The 21609-nt window shown below is 36.2% G+C and overlaps 4 protein-coding genes across 5 annotated transcripts; 1 reads left to right on the plus strand and 3 right to left on the minus strand.

The window, feature by feature from the left end:
• Positions 1–57: 57 nt before the first annotated feature.
• On the plus strand, positions 58–3034 carry LOC145233479 (haloacid dehalogenase-like hydrolase domain-containing protein 2). The gene is made up of 3 exons (XM_080098211.1): positions 58–578; positions 1138–1275; positions 1713–3034. The coding sequence occupies exons 1-3, from the start codon at positions 136–138 to the stop codon at positions 1909–1911; spliced, it is 780 nt and encodes a 259-aa protein (XP_079954337.1). The 5' UTR covers positions 58–135; the 3' UTR covers positions 1912–3034.
• Positions 2094–8094, minus strand: LOC145233454 (uncharacterized). Of its 2 annotated transcripts, XM_080098180.1 has the most exons (8): positions 7523–8076; positions 7091–7289; positions 6620–6727; positions 6106–6190; positions 5721–5880; positions 4620–4821; positions 3908–4050; positions 2094–3298 (listed from the first exon to the last, which is right to left on the minus strand). In XM_080098180.1, the coding sequence occupies exons 1-8, from the start codon at positions 8002–8004 to the stop codon at positions 3169–3171; spliced, it is 1509 nt and encodes a 502-aa protein (XP_079954306.1). In that variant the 5' UTR covers positions 8005–8076; the 3' UTR covers positions 2094–3168. The 2 variants fall into 2 exon arrangements, with proteins under 2 accessions (XP_079954306.1, XP_079954314.1); XM_080098188.1 differs by lacking the exon at positions 2094–3298 and having other exon boundaries at positions 3983–4050; positions 5710–5880; positions 7523–8094.
• A 691-nt stretch (positions 8095–8785) lies between these two features.
• On the minus strand, positions 8786–14443 carry LOC145209199 (uncharacterized). The gene is made up of 8 exons (XM_080079470.1): positions 13866–14443; positions 13404–13590; positions 12871–12981; positions 12227–12311; positions 11844–12009; positions 10765–10969; positions 9976–10118; positions 8786–9634 (listed from the first exon to the last, which is right to left on the minus strand). Exons 1-8 carry the CDS (start codon positions 14249–14251, stop codon positions 9508–9510), a joined length of 1410 nt encoding a protein of 469 aa, XP_079935596.1. The 5' UTR covers positions 14252–14443; the 3' UTR covers positions 8786–9507.
• Positions 14444–15227: 784 nt separating this feature from the next.
• LOC145233470 (uncharacterized) lies at positions 15228–21219 on the minus strand. The gene is made up of 8 exons (XM_080098199.1): positions 20709–21219; positions 19850–20048; positions 19403–19513; positions 19056–19140; positions 17963–18128; positions 17101–17311; positions 16598–16743; positions 15228–16056 (listed from the first exon to the last, which is right to left on the minus strand). The coding sequence occupies exons 1-8, from the start codon at positions 21095–21097 to the stop codon at positions 15927–15929; spliced, it is 1437 nt and encodes a 478-aa protein (XP_079954325.1). The 5' UTR covers positions 21098–21219; the 3' UTR covers positions 15228–15926.
• Between the last annotated feature and the right edge of the window lie 390 nt (positions 21220–21609).

Raw genomic sequence — 21609 nt, forward strand, 5'->3', positions numbered from 1 at the left:
TACTTGTAGTACATTTACTAGTAATGTAAATACTAAAATTTTACTTTTCAAATTTAATACTTTTAGTTGATTCCTTGGTGGGGAATTTCCCTTTTTCTGTCAGGTGATTTTAAAACTTTCAATTTTTTTGGTGAAATGTCTCGGTCATTGAAGCATTTAAAAGCTGTTTTAGTTGATCTGAGTGGAACTTTGCACATCGACAAACAACCAATAGCAGGTTCACACGAAGCATTGGCAAAATTAAGACGAAGTAACTTAAAAGTCAAGTTTGTAACCAACACGACCAAAGAATGTCTGAATTCGCTGTACCTTCGTCTCCAAGACATGGATTTCGACATAAAACTCAGCGAAATTTTTACTTCACTTACAGCTGCAAGAAGATTGGTGGAATCAAAAGGTATGAGACCATATCTCATGTTGACAGATTCTGCAAAACAGGATTTTGAAGGCTTGACAACAGATGAACCAAATTGTGTTGTGATGGGTTTATCTCCAGGCCATTTTGAATATGAATCTATGAACAAAGCTTTAAATCTTTTGCTTGGGGGGTGCGATCTGATTGCAATAAACAAAGCGAGGTAAGTTATTGAATTTCAATATATATCATACTTTGCTGGTGGATTTGGTGCTACTTTAAAAATGAAAAATTGCAATAGTATTTGTAATGTTGGTTTTAATATCAATCTTTCATCTCTCTTATTACAGGCTCAATTAAGAGTGTTTTTGATCTGCAACTTAAAGTGTATTTTTTAGTTTTACCAATCCAATGTAACTAAGGTGTTCCATCTGAGCATTACATACCAATACAGTAACATTCAACCTACTGTTTTAGAAGCATATTCAAAGTTATAAGTTAACAATTTTTCAAGCCATCTTTCTCCTTCTTACTACTACTCCTCTTAAATTTTATCAGTATTGTTTAAATGTACAAAACAATATGTTTAACTTATGCTGTGTATGCTTCAGTACTTCATGATTTGTTTAAATGTATTTTGTTTTCCTGTCACTGATTTACCTTAAAGTCTGTGACAACAGGATTTCTGTTCAATATACATAAATTAAACTTGCATTTGTCTACATTTTTTTTGACACTGTTAACCATTTCATTAGTAGATACTAAGCTAATTTTGCTTTTAGGTATTTTAAACGAACCAATGATCTTGCTTTGGGAACTGGAGCATTTGTTACTGCACTGGAATTTGCCACTGACAAACAGGCAATAGTGGTTGGAAAACCTGAAAAAAGATTTTTTCATAGTGCAATTGAAGATCTGGGGTAAGCTTCCTTAAAGAGCTTCTTGAATTGGAACAAAATTTCTTTAACTAACTTGTATTGGATTGACTGCAATTGTTTGTGTGTTTTTGGTACACTACTTTTTTTTTCCCGGTGCAAAGCAACAATTTTATTGCATCTTGCCATCATTTAAGTAAACTCAGTTTTGCTGTGGGATTTTTTAAATATTTTTAAAACTTTTAGGAGGTATTAACAATTGAAGTTAATTTATTTTTTGTACTGTTTTGAAACTAATTTGTTGGTACAATAACGTTAGGATCCTATTGGGCAGACATGATCTAAAACATATTTCTGCACGGACATGTTTTAAAACATAAAATAATGAATGAATAAATGTCAACTCAGTTAATAAACTTATCTCTATGTAGTGTTCTGAAGTGTGTCAGCAAACACTGTGTTGATTTGTTTTTATTGTTAAGATGCAAACCAGATGAATGTGTAATGGTGGGAGATGATGTCCGCGATGATGTTGGAGGTGCAATTAATGCAGGAATGCATGGAATACTTGTCAAAACAGGAAAATACCTGGAAGGGGATGAAACAAAGATCAATCTGCCTTCAGAAAGGGTTGCCACTAACTTTTCTGCTGCTGTTGATTTGATTCTCAATTCTAGGTAGTAACTAGTAACCCTATTAAGAAGGACTTTTATTTGTGTATACTGTGCTCATCCAACTGTATGGAAAACAGTGGAGTGTCTGCACTGTGTCAATATATTACATTAAGGTGCAGACAGTACACACTGTTTAGGCCAATAATGCCTCAATTATGTAGCTGGTGACAATCAGTTTGCTACTGTAACCAGGCTACAACACTCAAGTTTGTTGCAGGTAACAGGGTGAAAAGCTGTGCACAGCCTCGCCTGTTCAGTGCCAATTTTTTCAGCAAATCATGTTTCATGTTACTTCTATTTAATTAAAGATTTTAACGTTTGTTGACATGTTACACTGTTTCTTTGTACCGAAAGCCACAAGTCAGCAGGAAACTTGAAGCAGGTCATGTAAAGCAAGAAAAACAAGGTAAGTTACAGATCTTCAGGACAAACGTTGTTAACCCCCAGGTTCAGGCATTGTTTTGGCCAACGATTGTTGTTGGCACAGCCTAAAGCATTGCTGGAATGATGAAGCGTCCTAAAGCTACACACAAGCACCTGGAGAGGAACAATAAAATGCTGGTGCAAGCAGAGTTGTGAGTCGTGTCGGGCGTTTGAGGTCCGGTTCGGACTTGAGCTTTAATAAAACAGGCTTGGTTCGAGCCTGACATTACACTTAGCATCATTTTTTTCCGCATATTTACAAACTTTTTGTTCTCATTCAGGTTTTGTTGACGAGACTCTACATTCGGGTTCAGACCTAAATTTTAGGTCTCTTGGTGTGAGACATTGTCTGTTCCCATTCGACACTACATATGTTTCCATTGGCCCGTTTTAGGCCTATATCAAAATAGAGATTTCTTTCAGCATCACAGCAACAAGAAAATTACATGTGTAATTGCACAGTTTGATTTAAAACTTAAAGAATCATGTGAACTGATGCGGCACATCGACTGAACACTCCCGCTTATGTTGGTCGATGTGTTTCGGCATTTCGGTCACACATTAGTGTGCTGGTTCATGGACAAGTGTATATTTGAGCCTGATGAATATCAGCAGGCAGTGCACGTGCCCACAAGCCAGTCAAAAATCCAGGCCACTTTAAATGATTTGGCAACACTGATAATTCTAATTTTTTAGTTGGCAACCCTGATTTTCGGGCCACTTATAAAATGTGCCTGCAGGCCAGCAGACCCCCGGCACTGTCAGCAGGTAAAACATCAAGATCATGTCAATATCCTCGTTTCGGCGACGGGTGCTTTGATTCCAGCCTTACGTGTGTTGATCAGCTTGGCTTTTTGTTGGTGTGAACTTCCTTCACGAGCGCAAGGATAACTCCGTCATTGCTCGCAAATGGCATCGTCTCCTCGTCTCTTCCCAGACGAACGTTCTTCGACCAAGTTGATGAAGGCGACCTGAAACATTTTCGTTTATGTTTCATGGATGTATGCTGGCTCACATTAAAGGCCCCAGATATTTTTTTAAAATCAGGGCTTGAAGTTAAAAAGTCAATTTACTAGACAAAGCTGAAATAAGATAAAATACGGAATAAATCCACACACTTTCTCCGGATGCGTAATTGAAAAAGCAAACTTTGGTCCAAGCAGTGACATGAAATCCAAAGGCATTGGCGCCAGCAGAGCATATTTCGGCACATGTTACGATATCAAATAATTATGCAAAGTTAGTCATAAATTACGTACTGTACGTGCGATTGCGTTGCCTAAAATCTGAAACACTCTACGTGTAAATTAAAATCCTCACGTAATCACGCATTACGTGTATCATTTGTCCGTTTGAAAAAGCCCCAAACGGCAGAGGTTATGAAATAAAAACCAAAAACGTAAACAGGGCAAATATTGTTAGACTCGCGTGTTTAGACATTCAACTTTCCCTCTTTCGGGTACGTGTCGGCGCCTGTGTTCAAGGGGAATCGTATTATTGTATGTTGATTGCGAAAGCAAGATCTATGAGTCTGTAGTCGTACGGAGTTCCAATGCACCGTGTTAAAATGCAGGACTGACCTCAAAAACACGGCTCCTCTTCGACAAATTTCCATCTCAGTGGTCGATAAAATATCGTTTTCATCTTTCCACAACCAGTCACACGAGCTGTAGAACTTTCTCCAATGCTGGCGAAGATCGGTGGATGTGAAAACCCGCATATTCTGTGAAGTTGGAATTTAGAATCACAGTTTGGTACATACAAGTTATATCTGTACGCAAGTCATAAAACGTAGACACTGGTAACTATTAACAGCCGCTGGTAAGATGAAACGCATGTGGCCCAGTAAAGATAATTAGGACATGCGTGTAATGTTGGGTTGTTTTTAAAGGTGATACATCCTATTGCTGGGTGTATTTGGTTGCATTTCTTCGCTTTATAAGAAATTTGTCTGGCAAGATATGCCAATATTCTAATTAAGGCGTCTTGTATGGGACGCCGATTATTTAGGATAAAACTGCTGGATGAGCAATACTCGGTTATATATTGCTGTACGTTTGTGCTAATCAATCTGGTCATGGTATTTTATAGTAAAGCGTGTCTGAATCTACGAAACATTGCCCTAAAACTGTATCTGGTTTCACACAGGGCATTTGATGCGGACGAGTAAAGCAAAACTTTTTCTTTTTGAAGTGTTTTCATGCATATTTTGGAGATCTACGAATTAGTTTTGTGCTGTTTCCTTTGAATGCATGAAACACTTACGTTTGCTAGTCACGTCAGTTAACTTACATGTTCAGTTTGCAGAATACGAATTACGTCATCGATGACGACACCATCGCTTGGCGGCGAGGCGAGATACACGTCGTTGATATTTGCGACTTGGTTCGCTTTGTTGTGGATCGCCTCTGCGATTTCTTTAGGGGTAAATTTGAGAATGACGTCGCACATTTCTCGCCGTTCCTGAGTCCCCCATGGTGTTTTGGCAAGACACCTAAAATATATCGAGGTTGTTTTTAACGGATTTAGATCTTTTTCATGAGAAAGTCATGCGGTATACAGCCACAGATGACCATAACTTTTGAAGTGTTTGGTTTTTATAAATTGCAGTTGTATATTAATACCTTATATCCAGGGTTGCCATGCCATCCTTATTTCTAAGATTTGTCCTTATCTTGAACTGTAGTGTCTCAATTTACTGTCGTTATTTCTAGGAAATGTCCTTGTTTTGGGCCTGAGTCCTTATTTTTAACAATTACAAGGAACAAACTTAGTGAAATGACAATCAAATTCCTGCTACAGGGAAAGTAAACCTAATTTAGACCTAATCTGTCGTGAGATGCACGAAACATTTTCTACAGACAAGGAGTTGATGGAACAGATTGTTTCTGGTAAAATATGTGGCATTTGATATGTCATGACTCGTATCAATGCAAAGATTTGTTTTAAAACCTTTGTTTCATTTCTCATGAAAATTTAGCTTTTCGGTTGTGCTTATTTTTCGATGGAAACCCTGCTTATATCGTATCAATTATCGAAAACAAGCGAAACTAGTGATCTGTGTATAGTATAAATGTAGGATTGTAGTTGATAGATAACGAATGTTTTGTAGGAATCTTGTCTCCAATGGCGATTTTAGAATCGAACAAGTTTGTATGAAATGTTATTTCAAATAACTTATAACAACTCAAGGGTATACAAACGGGTGTAACTGATGTGCCCTTCATATCACTGATGATGGCATGAGCATTTGCCGAAACGTTGGAAAAATAAAGCATGTCGCTTTTTACGTTTATTTGGGCCGTTTTTTTTTCAACATTAAAAATATACCAAATTTGTAAAAAAAATTCGGCTGCACCAAACAAATTCCGAAAACTAATACCACGTGACCACCTTCTCATCCAATCGTCTTTATCGAACCTCCAGTGGACTGAGAGGTACGGACTTTCCCCGATGACGTCGGCAATAAAGTTTTCTGCCATTTCGATCACGTGATTTGGCGGTTGCGTAAATCGGATGATCTCAGAGTAGAGATCTACGTCACTGAGATCAGCTGACAGGCAAAAAAAAAACAGTCAAACTTACAACCTGTGCACAGTTGGGTTTCTAACAATAACTAAACTAAACAAAAATATTTTTTGGTCCTTATAGTAACATGGGTTCGAATCTCACGACAGGTTGGAAAATTTTTTCCACGTCTTACAGAACGGGAATTTTCCAGAATACCGCCTTTTGTAACCCTGCTGCGCAGGAGTTATAATTTAGTTTTCAAACTCACCCATGTTAGTTGGTTGTTCGCTCTTCGGATTTTTCGACGGAATTTGAAGATTTGAAAACTCGAAAGGATGAATTGCACAAGATTTCTGGAAATTAAAGTTTCAGTTGGTTTGATTTATTTTGTCGTTCTATCGTCTTTACATCAAGTCCCAGATTATTGTGTAAAGTCAATAGTAATAGATTTTCTAAATACAAGTACCAGCAAACTCTGCATTAAAAGAATTTACTTTTCGCAGAAATATCCTAATTCATACACAAAGACAACGTGGGTATGATTAAACGTCGGACGCATCAAAGTTGTCAACAAGGCTGGTGCCAACTTATTCGATGTTGTCATGTTATCGACGGTTTATTTCTTTTAGCAATGCAAATTCCAATGTTTAATCTTCTCATAAAGTTTTTCAAATCGACGTGAACAGTTCTGTATTCAACTTTACCCAATAGCTGTAAACTGTACTTGGACAAAGGTCCTGTTGTTGCTTGAGGTGATTAAAACATTTATGATTTTTTCTCACCTCAGTTTGATACAGGTTTCTAATGATGCTTGCTGATGAATTAAATATCATAAAATCTTTTCCATGTTTAACATTTAACTCTTTAGGCAACACTTCAAGATTGTGGCTCTAAAAACAAAAAAATGTGCATTTTACAGGATCATCAGCTTCTATTATGGTTTTTTAAGCTTTTCGTGTTTAACTTCGTTAATTTAACATAGAAAATCAGGGCCTTTATGTTCGAAATTATTCACAAAATTTCTGTAAGTAGTACGAACTGTTAACAAAATGAACTTCGCACAACATTGTAAGACTAAAAATAGTGGTTAAGATAATGACAACAAAGCAATTCCGATCTTGCAAAAGAAAGTGTCAATTTTTTTCGGATTCAAAACATGTTGATTTTTTTGCATCTTATATCTGAATATGAACAAAGTTTTAATGAATAAAAACAACACTAAAGCACACCAACATTAACTCGTGAAAACTTACAATCCCTCCTACAATATTCATGTCAAATTGTCTTTCCAGTCCCTTGTACATCGATGACGTCATTTCGCGCACGCGCAGTACCGCGTCGATGTTACCATGGCAACTTTCGGCAAACTGCTCGAGTGTGACCGTTCGTACAAAGGTCGCCAAGAGGTCAAAATTCATGCGATGAGAGGCATCGATAAAATCACCACTTGGACTTGATAAAATCAGATAAGTTGTTAGTTATGCTTAGCCACATACAAATAACTGTAACATATTTCGGGAAAAGTCGTTAACTTTTGACAGTTTAAGACCGTTAGTTTATTGCAAAACCAAATAGTTGCATGTCAATTTAAATGAAAACGCAATTGTTTGAAAAAATCCTCCCATTATAACGAAAACACGAAGTAGTTTTTACCTGTAAAGTAAAGGTTTAAACACAAAACTTACTCGTTGAGCCGGTGTTTGAAGAACTTTGGGATGACAATTGTACGATTAAGTTTTATCGCGATATAAATCGTCTTTCTAAATCCCACCAGTTGATTGTTTGGGCCGTTGATTAGAATAGGAAGCAAATACTTGTTTCGATCAACATCAATCAAAGGTTTGACAGATCCAATAATTTTTGTCGGTAAAGGACTCCAATTTATTGGGCATTGTAGTGAATTAGTCCTGTAAGTTTGACTTTGATGAAAAGTTTCTTTTCTATTTTCTTTAGTTGTTAATTTAGAAGTGACTTCTTGAGATAATTTATGAAATTCCTTTGGTTTAATTTCGTCACGACTTGTAATTACAAATTCCACATTCCTCTGATTGTTTTGTCGTTTTGAGTACAGTACATAAGTGAGAAACAACAATAACAAAGCGGCTGGAAAATAACTTTGAATAGTTTTTGAATATCCAAATCTTGATATCTTTGTTATAATCCCCATTTCGTTGTTCCTTTCCTAAATCTAAATCCAAATTTCGCATTAGTCTTGTCAGTGTTTCCTAACAGCTTTAATTAATTGGCACCTTGTGTCTATTTCTACAAAAAATAAAAGTGTTACTGGAGCTTGTAGTTTAGATTTATTTCTGACCACCAAACCACACACATAATCCAACACATAACGGAAAATACAATGAAATTTGTATAGTGTTGCATACACATATCTACTTATCTACTTAATGACTTTTGTTCAAGTAAGCTGCTTTTACATTCAGTGCTTTTTGCCTTGTGAACAATCAAGTCTTTCAAATCTCTGCCTCAGAACCTTATCAGATGTTATCAGCATATAAGTTGCGAATGCTTTGACTCATACACGGCTGTTCTGTGTTGTTGGTATTACAGTGCGTCTGGTTTTCAAATCCAGCACTTGTATTTTGCCTCCGGCTATTTGCTGTTCAACGTGTGACGATGAAACGACATTTCATCTAAATTGAATTTCAACTTTCAATGTTTTTGATTCTTCTCTTTACCAATTTGCTTCATCTTTTCTTTAAATATTTGATCGCCGTGAAATGTTTGTGCTGTTACAACATTGTCAATAATTCTTAATACTTACCCGCTACCAACTTGTCAAGCACCTTGATTACAAACAATATTTAGCACTGAGGATGACAAAAGCGATTGTTGAAACGTCTAAATGAGTTCACTTTCACTATGTCATCTTAACGGAAGTTTTGTTTTTTAATCGAAACCAAAACTACCATGTATCAAACACACATCACAGAAACAGTGCAGACGAGATATATTTAATGCAGGATACACTTTGTCAATGAATCGAAATATAATACATTACAACTACCAACAAACTCAGATTTACTATCAATTAACTAAAACAATAATTGAAGCCACGATTAAAAACGCATAGATTAAAATTAGAAAAAATAAAACAGTATTTTATTACGCTAATCTCGATTTTGGATTAAATGTTCTTTTACGTTTATTTGAAGAAGGTTTAAATTGATGCAGTACATAAGGTCACACATTTGATAAGTAAAATTGTATGTCGTATTATGAGACTTATCGTGTTTCAGACTAAAATCCTAATAACTTTCTAAACCAGTTTTTCTGTACCAAGTTACACTCGAACTGCGACCCACAGTAACCTTATGATTTCAAAAGCTAAAGCGAACTTAAAGCAATTTGCACAGTTCAGGACACCAATTAACAACAAATTATGTAACGTTTGATCGGCAAAAAAACGTGCAATTATACAATGCCTGAGTTTAAACCAGCTTTCAAACAGCGTACCAACCCTAACAAGCAGAAAGTATTTGAACACAGGACAGGCAAGATTCTAAGCAAAATTTCGTCAGCCTTTTGAAGTTGTCCCTCTCGAAAACCAATTCCCAACGTTAGGAACTACTGATTCAACTTCTCGAATATCATCTGCATCAAGCTAAGACACCAAAGCGCTGTTGCTTCAACAATATTTGCCAGGAAGACCAGATTAGGTTTGTTTATCGTCAAGCTGCATTGTAATGTACTTGTAGATCTCATCGTCCATTGCCGAGAGTGGAGCAATGTCTTTAGTTCGCATCAGGGACACATTGACAGACCATGACGACCCCAGCGATCTAAACCGTGATGTAAACATAGTTTGCATTAGTTCTTTTCTGCCACACCGTTCATCTGGTGCAGGGGTCTCAAACATTTTTTTAAGAAAAGATACATTGTCAAAATTTTGACTTCGTCGAAACTGGGATTAAAGTTCTCAAACAATTTTAATCCAAACTAAAAACATACCTAAACTTGAGTCTGTTCCGTAAGTATTAATTGCGTAAAAGAAAAAAACATTTTTTCGGACTTATTCAGAATGCAAATTTAAATTTTTATTTTCTTCTTTGAACGACATTTAAAAAAACTTTCTATAAATCCCGAAGAGTCTAACGTTGAAATATCACCCTGCTATACTCACTTCAGAAACACAGTGGCTTGCGAACAAATCTCCATCTCAACTGAAGATAACAAATCGTTAACGTTTTTCCAGATCCAGTCGCATGACCCGTAGTGACCTTTCCAATGCGCCATGACGTCATCGGACGTGTAAAGGTCGTAGTCCTGTCGTCACAAAATGTTTAATAACGTAATAATGCATAATGATTAAAACTGTTTTTTAAAAACTAATTGGGCAATCGCATTTATCCGTCAAAAACATTTGTAAAGTGAAGAAGGCTAAGTAAGGCCACAGACCTATTGCAAAGCGTTACACTGAGTTAAGCTGGTCTCCAAAGCATTACCCCATTTGGGTTAGAACAATGAACAAGGAAACGCGTTATTTAGATAAGCAGAAATGAATCTGAACCAGACACCAAAGTTGTGTCCTCTGGTTTAAATTTAACGGAACTACTGGAAAAGTTGTGATGTCAAAAATAAGTTACAGATTTGGTTGCTGCACGGGAGTTCACTTAAAATACTTACAGGATTTGTTACAGAACTAAAAGTAAGAGGTTTGACATGTCCCAAGACTTGCACTCAATCTGCAGAAGACTTAGCTTGATTTGACTTGGCCTAAGATTTGACCTTGACTTGACCTTGAAATGTTAACTTGGTCTAATCCAAGATTCGAACTTGACTTGACTTGACATGAGATTATTGATTAGCCTGGAAGGCGGGTATTTTTCTTTTTTTCATTTACAGTTTACAGTTACATGTTATTTATTTGTTTACAAAGTTTTAGCGTATTTACAATCAAAACGCCTCTTACATATTTCTGCTTGAGAAGTTGTTTGACTTGGAGAATATTTTGAGTTTGCGAGGGTGGCGAGGCAACGTAGATGTTTGTAACTTTAACTTTTTGCTCGATTTTCTTCATTTTGGTTCGAATCCCCTCTGTTATGTGACTTGGTTTAATTGATTGGATCTTGTTGCACATTTGGCGCTTGGAGGAGTTCTTCCCACTGTTAGCACACCTGAAATGGCAAGAATAAAAAAAACGTATTATATAAACAAGTTCTAGCCACAGAAGAGCATTCTTATTCCGAGAGAAAAAATAATTAATTTGGCTGAGTGTTCCAAAGACTCCTGCCCCTGTGCAGACACAAAAAATGATCAAAACTAGTCCTCGGTAAATTCCCGGGTTCAAACCCGGTGAAAGATTAAAAATCATTTGAGCTTCGCTTGACGGATGACAAAAGAATAAACCTAACCATTCACCACAAAAAGGGAGGAAAATATTTTAGAAACTCGGTGTATAGTGAATACATTTTATTGTATACGCTACAACGGTATTTGTTGTTTCCGCCACTTTAAATTCACTATGTTCAACATATCTACCGGTTTTGTTTGTGATTACGCTCGTTTTTTTTTCACATACGCGTATCGTTAGGTCAGACCTGGAATCCCAATACAGCTTAGTTGAAAGTGCGCCAGCCGCCGGCAGATTCTTGACATAGCAGGGCATTGGATATGGATTTGCGGTTTTTTTTCACAGTACAATTCCAAATCCAGTTTCATTTAGTTTAGTTCTTGGTTTTGACAAATCTGTTGCGAATGTTATCGTAGAAGTCTCAAAATTGAATATGTTACTTTACGATGGTTAATTTTGTGTTAACCCATGCGAAGAGACCCAAACCTGAATTTTGTTTTAAAAGTTTATATAAAAGTTGGACTTGACCAAAAGTTTGTGTAATTAGTCAATCGTTTGTCTGTGGGTTCAAATCCCACTTTATAATGGATTTTCCTAGCTTGTCACCTAACCGCAAAAGTGCCTAATACTAGATGGAGTTAACGCTTCTTATGGGTCTAGCATTGTGTGTTTTGATTAAGCTCCAAAGCAAGGTTCACCTCAACATCCAATCGCCTTCATCATATCTCCAATGAACACTGACAAAACTTTTATTCTGCATGACGTCAGAAATAAAGTGTTTAGCAAGTTGTTTGATGTGGGGAGGGAACGGCGTAAAACGGATGATTTCGGAATAGAGGTCAGCTTCCGTTATTTTATCGAAGTCTGAAACGGATAACTTTAGTGAATCTAAACCGAAATTGTCTTATGCATAGAAAAGTATGATTCGGACTTGATTATAGATCCAAACAAAGTTACTTACAAAATATTTTGAAACTTTTGACCTCCCCATTCAGATAGTTTGTTATTCAAATAGAATTTTTGTAAGTTATATTTAGAAGTTTTTAAACAAACTTAGTTATTTCCGATTTTGCGGACTAACCCAATGGTATTGGTTTTTCCGGTTTGGGCCTTTTTTCTTTCACCTTAATGTTGGAAAATTGGAATGGATGAATTGCACATGCTCTCTGCAAAATAAAGGTTGTTTAGAAACATATTAATTTCACAATTGCACAATAAAATTACACCAGTTTGTAATCGTATTGTTAGTATATTGATCTTACTCAGCAGTGTTCAGTATTTTAGTGTTAAAACCAGACAGGCACTTAACATTTTAACTTTACTTAGACTAAATAAGGGTGATATGGGGCCTAAATGTCATTCTCTATTTCAGTGGGTCTCAAACTGTTTTTTGTTGCGACGCCCCTGGGAAAGTTTTCTAGTCTTGCGACGCAACAGCAAATAAAAGTTAATTAATAAACTTATTATTAAAGTTGTGTTTGTTGATACAACCACAAAAAGCCACGAAACGGAACTATTCTACGACGCCCTTGGACAATTGAAACGACGCACAAGGGCGTCGCGACGCACAGTTTGAGAACTACTGCTCTACTTGAATAACTTACCAAAGATGCCTTTTACTTAATTGCATCTTAATAAACGGTGGATGACTTTAGACCCAGAAGTTTTCAAAATTTACAGTAGATTTCGACAAACGGTGAGAATTTCTGATGTATTATTTTTTACCTCGCTTTCGTATAATTGTTTCATCTCCTGTGTGTCGTATCCGATTCCTTTTCCGTTTATTGTCATGTTGATGGGATATTCCAATATTCCGGTCTTAAGTTTTCTAGATTTCTGCAAAACTAACTCAACTTAGTATCCTATGATCAACAGCTTGAAATCAAGGCCCCAGCAAAACAATGTTTAGCTTTATTGTTTAGCAGGAAAAATATACTGTGGTTTCCAAAAAAAAAAAAAAAAAAAAACTTGTTAAAATAAGAAAAACTTTGAAACAACTGGCTGAATCAAAACAAAAGTTTGAGTTGAGTTGTTTAAAAGCCATGTTTTTGTTGCAGTATTTATTTTAACACATTTTAGCTCAAGCAGCAATGATTTTTGAACACACTTTTCAGGATCTATAGGAATAAAAAAAACACCAGGACTCTTTTAACACAGAAACGAGTTTTGTAACAAATAAACAACAAAAACATGATTAAAGTATTTACAATTTCTATTTAAAAAATTTAATCAAGAAGTTTAAACAAAATGGTCATTACCTTGTTAGAAAACAATTGTAATCCAGTGATACGTTCGATAATATTGTAACGTCTCGGTGTCAGTAACGAAATCCTGAACACCGCATCAACTGTGTTGTTGCATTTTTCTTTGTACTGATCAATGGTGATGAAGGAAACCAGTTTAGAAAGTTTCATCAGGTCCAGTCTATGACCTGCCTCAATTTCACTAAAATATTTGCAGATTTATGGTTATGTATTTATTTGTTGCAAAACTTTAACAAGTTTGTTTTAAGCTTGGTATATGTTACAGAGATTTGAAAGTATAGTTTAAGTCATTCAAACTGGCAAAAAGTTTTTTAGGATACTTAGGTTAATCCCAAATATTTTGCTTCATAAAATTACCAAAAATCAAGTTAAACCGGTAAAAATTAATGATTTGAAGGTACTTTTTACAGAAATCTTTAATTCCACACAGTTTTTTTTAATTGTGATTGTACTTACTTATCCGACATGTGTTTGAAGAACTTGGGCAGAACAACTGTACGGTTAAGGTGAATTGCAATGTAAATTGATTTCCTAAATCCGATCAACTGATTGTTTGGTCCATTTATTAACACTGGGAGCAAATATTTATCCCTTCTCAAATTGATCATTGGCTTAACGTGTCCATTTTCCGCGCTAAAATTTTTCCACTTGATGGGGCAATTCGTCCTTAGCGTTTTCGATTTGTAAACAGGTCGTCCTCCAAGAAAACGAGGTCGAGTTTCTTTTTGTAGAAAGTAACTTGTCACATAACTTTGTTCGATTTTAAACGAAGTGATAAAACCCAAAGTAACAAGAGGCATCAGAAGGAAAGCCACTCGTACAACAATCCTTTTAGTTTCCATTCCTTGGTAATGACGTAATACCCACAAGGCATCAGTACATAGTCACGTGTTTATTTGTAGTGGCAACCGGAGACTCCTGATCTGATGACATTGGCTCGTGAAAATGCTTTAGGCTGTTCCAAATTATTGTGGTTTTACAAACTTTTAGGTTTATATTTTTGTGTATATTGTTCTGCACCTAACAAACACAAATCCATTCTGAGTTTGAATTTATAACAAATATAATAAACAAATAAATTATTGTTCCATAAAATTAATTAAACATGTTTTGGAGTAAACTTATGGTTTAACCACTTTGATACACTTTCTTGTAGTTTAAAACATTTGTTCCGATTTTTGAAGAAGAAAAAGTGCTGTCAAGCAAAAAACGTTTGTACTGGCAAAAAAACCCTCACCAATATTTTTCAAAAACGCTTAATAAACTTTACATATGACACGAACCTAACAACATACAACACTTCACTCTTTTTGATATTTTGACATTGTCTTAATACAGCTGAGATTTTCATCTTGACCTTCACTTTCAAAATTTCCACATACTTTTAAAAATTAGATTTCGACCTAGCATCGCATTTCAAGGTATTGCCTGATACATAATACTTGCGATAAAACTTTACCCTTGCTGTCATGTACTGATATCTAAGTTGCATCAAATTTGGCAAGATTGTCGGAAACGACATATACGTCCAATAGCCTCGGGGCTACAAATTCAATAAGAAACAGGTTTTAGCCTGTGAGCTTTATTTCTTTTAAATAGCTAGGAGTGCATAGCGGTTTCTCTATATACGTGCCCTGTGATTTTAATACATTGCACACCATAAAGACATAGTTGTCATTCTCAACGACAATCTCTTATCTAAATGAAAATTTGAAATATTTTCAATGAGTTCGTTTTATGGGTAATTTCAATGCAGCAACAAGACTGCAGTGAAAAGAAGACTCTTTGCTGTTGCGTTTTGAATTTATTTTTGCACGAATGATAGCAACAGCAAATGATGAAACGTTTGTGTAAACAGTTTTTAATAAATATGAATCATTTTGCACATCAAATATTTTTCACAAGCAAAAACAGATTTTTACTTCAATCAGAAACTGACAATGCCTTTGAGGAGAAATCTTAATTTTCCGAATAATTTCTAAATTATCTTATTTTGTTGCTTAGGACAAAGGTCCCTCATTGAACAATTTTTAATGCAACAAATTGTGTTGGAACAACGTTTTCACATTTTAAACTCTTTTGTTCATACGAAGCGACTGTCCTGGAGACACTTTGTTCAGTTTAAACCGTATTTGATTGTAGGTTACTGCTTCGATTTGTACGCCAAGCCTATTAAAGGCGTCATACCGAATCAGCCAATCACCAAGCATTTGTCCTGGCGTATTGTGATTTACATATGAGTGTGTCGAGATTGCTGGTCTGCATAGACGCTTCGGGGCTGATCCCCGTATGAACATATTCATCTCAGCCGATTTGTATAGTTTCGTTAACTTCTTGTTTAAAGTGTGTTTAAAATAATTATGCACAGTCATATGACTCGCTGTTTCAGCAGCAAATGCAGCAGTCACTTCAAGATTCATCTGTCGAATCTTCTTCCACCAAAATGACAAGCCAATGCCACCCGAATAAAGCTTCATACAATGCGAATACAGATTGGAGTACAGAGTACTTTTGAACTCATTGAACTCCGTGCACAACTCGCTGAACAAGATCGAAAATCGCAGAGTCGTGTGACATGAACCTTTGCGAGATGACGTCATCCGTGCGTTTCAATTTGACATTGTTTGACCACGTGGATGCGTCCGACCTGTGGTTCGGAAAGAGTAATTTTTGTACATACAATTTCTTTGCCTAATTTTTGCTCTAAACCAGGGATGTGCAACAAGTGGCCCGCAGGCCACAATCCGGCCAGCCAAGCTATTCCGTGTGGCTCCCACCAACACACTAATCCAGAGTAAAAATTGAATTCTTCTGATAATTCCGCAAAATTTTCCACTAGTTTATGGTAAATTTCCTAAGTTGCTACACTATAGGGAACAAGTATAAGCGAAATCAGCGTTTTCCAACCGGTGGGCCATAGCAGTTTGCAAGTACTTTACCGAATGTGACGTAATAATTCCCTTATTGATGCTTTGAAAGAATTTCAAATTTAGTGTGTACATGAAAAAAATTGTGTGGTCTTCGCTTGACGTCCGAAATTGGTTATATGGCCAATCAACAAAAAATGTTGCACACCCCTGCTCTAAATGCTTTAACGTTTTTTACAAATACTTACATTAAACTTTTGAAAAATATAAACATGAATTGATAACCCTAATAAAATATAGATGTTTCTGAATTTCGGTCACCTGTGAAATATAATTCCCCGAGAGCAGATTTCGATCTCAGTTGTGGACAAAACGTCATCGGTGACGTCATCCCACAACCAGTCACATGACCTGTAGGTTGTTTTCCAAAACTTCACTACGTCATCTGACGTAAATAACTTCCAATTCTAGAGTATAGAATAAAATAAAGTGAGAGGTTGAATAAATTCTGTATGAAATTGTGATTTTTTGGCCAGTATATTTGGAAAACAAAGGGAGGATTGGTGTTAGTCATTTACAAATGGCACGTTGCAAAGACAAAATCTGTTTTTAAAACTTTCCTCGATTCTAAGTCAATCAACATAACACACATCTCTGAGGATGTTTTTGCATCAAATTACTTATTTTGTTCATGAAGGCCACTTATTATACCTGTATACATGTAGAGTAAAACTTTGAACACAAACTTTCAGCAATTTTACCAGAAAGACACATCAATACATTTTGTTATGTATAACATCTGAAGATTGTATGATTCGACTTACGTATTTCTTTTTCATTTCTTTTCCAACTTCCAGGAGAAGCGGCACCTCGGAGGGCGGTGACGCAATGTACACGTCATGGGGTACGTCATCGCGTGGTAAATTACGCACCGAACTATGAATGGCGGAAGCAATGTCTACTGGTCGGAACTTTACTATGATGTCACACTTTTGTTGAAATTCCTTTTTGGCGTGAGGAACTGGGTCTAAACATCTGTTGACAAAATTAAAACTGTTGTTCTTTTTTACTCTTTCGTTTTTTTACATGCTCCCAGTGAGCATTTGGTTCGATGTTATTACAGGCGTCGGCAAACTCGTTTCTGAAAAAGGAACTGGCGTATTACTTCAAACAGCAGTGAGCCGCAAAATAACTTTGTACAGTTGGGCCAATGTCAGAGACTTTCGACTTGGTTGATTATCTGACCATTTTTTAATCGTACAAACCTTATTGGGTAAAATGTGTATTTTTTTGCTACGCTACTAGCAAGTAGCAACATAACATTGCGTCAAAATTTTAGAAATGTTGTGATAATTGTTTTATCATTTCTCTCTGGCGCTTAAACTGAATCCCGATCTGAGTCTGCTTCATACGAACGATTCCATTTTTGCGCATAAACTTACAACAGCTGAATATTTCAATGCACCTAAAATCGTGTTTTTCATTAAGCAAACCCGGTATAACAGTTCGTTTTGGTGTTGTAAATTTATGTTCTTAGGATTTTTGGTTGAGACATTTTCGAGTGATTTCGTATCCTAACCATAGTTTGAGAAGACCTGTTAGGCGAGCAATTACTTCCGAATATTTGCTACAAAAAAAATATGCCAAAATCTTTCTTTTCAAACACAAATTAATTATAGATGTTACCTTTTCATCCAGTCCTTGCGATCGTAGCGCCAGTGAACGCTGACGTAAGGGCGACCGCCCATGACGTCAGCAATAAACTGCGTTGCCATGGTGACGATGTAAGGGGGCGTTCGAGTGAAACGAACAATTTCGCCGTACAGTTTTTCGTCCTTAAGTGCTGTCAGATCTGTTTGAGGTCAAAATAATTTTTCAAGGTCATATTTGAAAAAAAAACTTTGCTTTGCCAAGCAACAAAATTAATTAATGTAAACTTTACAATGTGTATTTTGCCCATCTCGCCAGTTTCTTAATAAAATATCTTAAGCATTAATGCCATCTTTGCAATTATGAGAGTTAAAAGACGGAGAAAGATCTATTTTGCATTGCCAAATACCCAGCTATATGTAGCTGTTTTGCACTTTTTAGGAATATTCATTTAAATCAGGGGTTCCCAACCTTTTTACGGTCTCGTACCACTTGGATGCTCTGTACTGCCATGTGTACCACTTCTTGCAGAACAACTAATTTGATCGAATCATATTTAATTCAGAAGAATAATATTGGCCTACTAAAATAACACTACAGCACCACAACTAAATTGGATGAGATTTTTGTTTTTGTTTACTGTAAAGAAAATATAAAGTTGTGAATCTAGGTTTTTGTGAAAAAAAAACAGAATCTACTCGCGTACCACCTGAAAAACCTTCGCGTACCACTAGTGGTACGCGTACCACAGGTTGGGAACCCCTGATTTAAATAAATCGCTGACGTGTCACTTAAATTGCCCTGTTGTAATTAGTAGGACGCCATATCGTAAAGATCAAGGCGGTGATTGCAAACCTCTAAGAAGCAGCTGGATCGCTTATAATGACAACTTTGTTGTTACTCCATAGCTTTCTACGTGTCACAAAATAGTACTTAAAGTGTATATCAAGTTAATAGAGCTCTTCTGGCAAATATATTTTTATTCCGACGTTTCGACGTCCTATACACGTCGCTTTCATTTGCCAGAATTTGCCAGAATTTTTATCTTAATATTATGCCTGGCAGCACAAGCTTATAAATTAAGATGTATATGTTGGTTCGGGTTCATTTCAACATACTGAGAACCTACCAATTGACGTTGGTTCCGGACCAGAGGGTTTTTTCTCTCGGATATTCAGGTTCGCAAAATGGAACGGGTGAAGAGCACAACGAGCCTGATGTAAAAATTAAACAAAGAACTATGGTGTATCGGCATTGAGATATTCAAAAAAAATTTGGTCGAAACTGTACAAGATATTTTTGCTAATTTAAAAAGATTTGAAACAAGGATTATGCCGAGGGAACTTTAAACAATTAGTTTAATATGATTATATCTACGTAAACCTGTGGTTTAAAACGTTCTTTTAACAGGGGTTGTTTTTCTGTACAGAGGTAATGGCCCTAAACTTTCAAGTTTGTGAAAATGTTGTGACGAACCTTGTTTGGGTATAAATCCAAAATTCCTTTTCTGTCAGTAGGAACTCCGATAAAACGTTCGTTTCCTTTAAGTTTTAGATCCGCGGGATATTCTAACACCGAGCCATCTTTCTGAACCAGAAATTAGAAGATAAAAAAATTATTTGTTATTTACAAGGCTTCTTCTTTTTAGGGGTAAAATAATCCTTCTGGTCATGTCGCAATTACTATACTTTTTGTAGCTAATATTTGAGCGACGGATTAAAAAGTTTTGTCAGAGCAAATAAACTAAAATATCCGGAAGCAAATCAGGAACAATAAATTATCTGCAGTTAGCTTGTTTGTATTTAAAACATAACTTTCTTTAAATAAGTAGAAAAAAACACATGACAAGTACGTACTTTGGTATGATTCGAATCTTCCCAACCTAACTCGGACACACCCCTGCCACACCCCTGCCACACCAACCTTTCGTTTTAACTTCATATCGAGCACTGCTTCGACTTTTGCGTAATGATTCGATGACGTTTCTTGCAAGCGATAGACGGCGTCGATGTTACCATGGCAACGCTCACGAAGCCGGTCGAGCGTGACAAACCTGATAAAGCGTTTCATGTATTCGAGGTCTACTCGGTGTAGGGGATTCACCTTATTAGTGGACTTAAAACTGAAAAACAAGATTTGAAACGTGTTTCAAAACGTCCTTACCGTTTCAAAAGGAAAAGTCAAAAAATGGGGTGTTAATAGTTGCATGACCGCCAGCATGTGTGGTCTAATATACCAGTGGCGATGGTTTAAATATGTGTCAGTAAGACCGTAGGACCACAGGTTGTACACTACTAAATTTATCAAATAAATTGCGCAATCAAACATTTATTTAAGTCCAGTATTAAGTTTATATGTGGTACATTTTTTAGTTGTTTCTGTCATTTTAAAGTTCTCTATATGAGTGCTCTTCAACCTTTTTTTCGGTTTGGTGAACCCTCAAAGTTGTTGTGACGAACTCATGCACTCTGTTTTTATTCAAAAGGTAAACTGAGGTAAAAAGCGATATGAAAAATCATTATGCATATCATCATCAACCGCACTGAAAGTGTTAGGCATGAACTTTTAAAAAAATACAGGCTCATTTATACATCAGTTGAAACCAACATTTTTTTCAAATATCCTGAAAGTCAAATATTAATGGTTCATTAAATATTTGTAATGTACCCTATATACGTTTTCGTACTGGTACACCCCATGCATATTTTGTGCACATTGGTTGAAGAGCACTGCTTTATATTAACAGGTGCTTATTGAGAGCAAAGTTTTCGCGGCAACTCACATATTAGCGTTGTGCTTGTGGAAAGTGGGAAGAACAATGGTCCTGTTCATTCGAATCGCGACAAACATTGATTTCCGGAATCCAACAAGCTGATTGTTGGGTCCGTTGATCAACATCGGTAGGAGGAACTTTTTCGGATCTAGCGCCACTAGCGGATGTGCTGAAGTTCTCGGCTCTTCGTAAGTCGGTCTCCATGGCAACGGACACTTGCTGTCACGTGTGTTTGGCTCAGCGCGAAACACGTGATCGCTGACGCTTCGGACACTTTTTTCGATTGCGTTTTGCGGCTTCAGGAAGTAAAGGAATGCGACGAGCACCAAAGTAAACAAGCAAACAATCTTCTGCGTTCGAATTCTCATTATGATGTCAAACTTCTTCTTCCTATGCATTTCGCTCTACCGTCGTTTTTCATCACATTTAACTGATGGGACTTGTGGGTACGTCATCACCTTTTCAACATAATTAATCATTTGTCATTTCGTTGTTTAGTTTGAGCAGTTAAAGCCTAAAACAAAATCTGGAACACCCAAAAATATTTTATTATTTTTTTTTTTATATAACCAACAAAATCTGAAACACAGATATAAATAGTTTTCCATGTTTCTTGATGAAACGCGGCGTTCCAAAGCAAATTCAATAGCTGCACGCGATTAGCTCGGGGCGATTCCTGTTGTTGCAACAAACCTGTATGTGTATTACATTCATGATCACGGATCCAGCGTTAAATATGAAAATCACTGGAAAATTTTTAAGACAAAAGTCTTGAAAAGATTTAACAGTTTTTGTTGTTTTAACAAATATGTGTGTATATCTATTATTAAATAACAAACACTATAATACTATATATGATAACGGCATTATCATAACTAAAGCACTATCGATTTACAAGAACGAATGTACC

The sequence above is a fragment of the Phallusia mammillata genome, chromosome 1 (genome assembly GCF_965637545.1).
Source record: "Phallusia mammillata chromosome 1, kaPhaMamm4.hap1.1, whole genome shotgun sequence".
Classification (NCBI taxonomy): domain Eukaryota; kingdom Metazoa; phylum Chordata; class Ascidiacea; order Phlebobranchia; family Ascidiidae; genus Phallusia; species Phallusia mammillata.

Bases quoted from the DNA above. Each gene is read 5' to 3' on its own strand.
- LOC145233454 (XM_080098180.1), bottom strand. From the start codon at position 8,004: ATGGGGATTATAACAAAGATATCAAGATTTGGATATTCAAAAACTATT. The intron at 7,290-7,522 runs GTAAGTTTTGTG...GATTTTATCAAG, and splicing joins TTCAAACACCGGCTCAACGA to TCCAAGTGGTGATTTTATCG. The intron at 6,728-7,090 runs GTAAGTTTTCAC...TTTTGTTTTTAG, and splicing joins TGAATATTGTAGGAGGGATT to AGCCACAATCTTGAAGTGTT.
- LOC145209199 (XM_080079470.1), bottom strand. From the start codon at position 14,251: ATGGAAACTAAAAGGATTGTTGTACGAGTGGCTTTCCTTCTGATGCCT. The intron at 10,970-11,843 runs GTGAACCTTGCT...TTGCCATTTCAG, and splicing joins GAAGGCGATTGGATGTTGAG to GTGTGCTAACAGTGGGAAGA. The intron at 10,119-10,764 runs GTAAGAGGCGTT...TTGTGACGACAG, and splicing joins AACTTCTCAAGCAGAAATAT to GACTACGACCTTTACACGTC.
- LOC145233479 (XM_080098211.1), top strand. From the start codon at position 136: ATGTCTCGGTCATTGAAGCATTTAAAAGCTGTTTTAGTTGATCTGAGT. The intron at 579-1,137 runs GTAAGTTATTGA...TTTTGCTTTTAG, and splicing joins ATTGCAATAAACAAAGCGAG to GTATTTTAAACGAACCAATG. The intron at 1,276-1,712 runs GTAAGCTTCCTT...TTTATTGTTAAG, and splicing joins AGTGCAATTGAAGATCTGGG to ATGCAAACCAGATGAATGTG.
- LOC145233470 (XM_080098199.1), bottom strand. From the start codon at position 21,097: ATGCATAGGAAGAAGAAGTTTGACATCATAATGAGAATTCGAACGCAG. The intron at 19,141-19,402 runs GTTCGTCACAAC...TTTTTACATCAG, and splicing joins TGGATTTATACCCAAACAAG to GCTCGTTGTGCTCTTCACCC. The intron at 17,312-17,962 runs GTAACATCTATA...TTTTGTCAACAG, and splicing joins CGCAAGGACTGGATGAAAAG to ATGTTTAGACCCAGTTCCTC.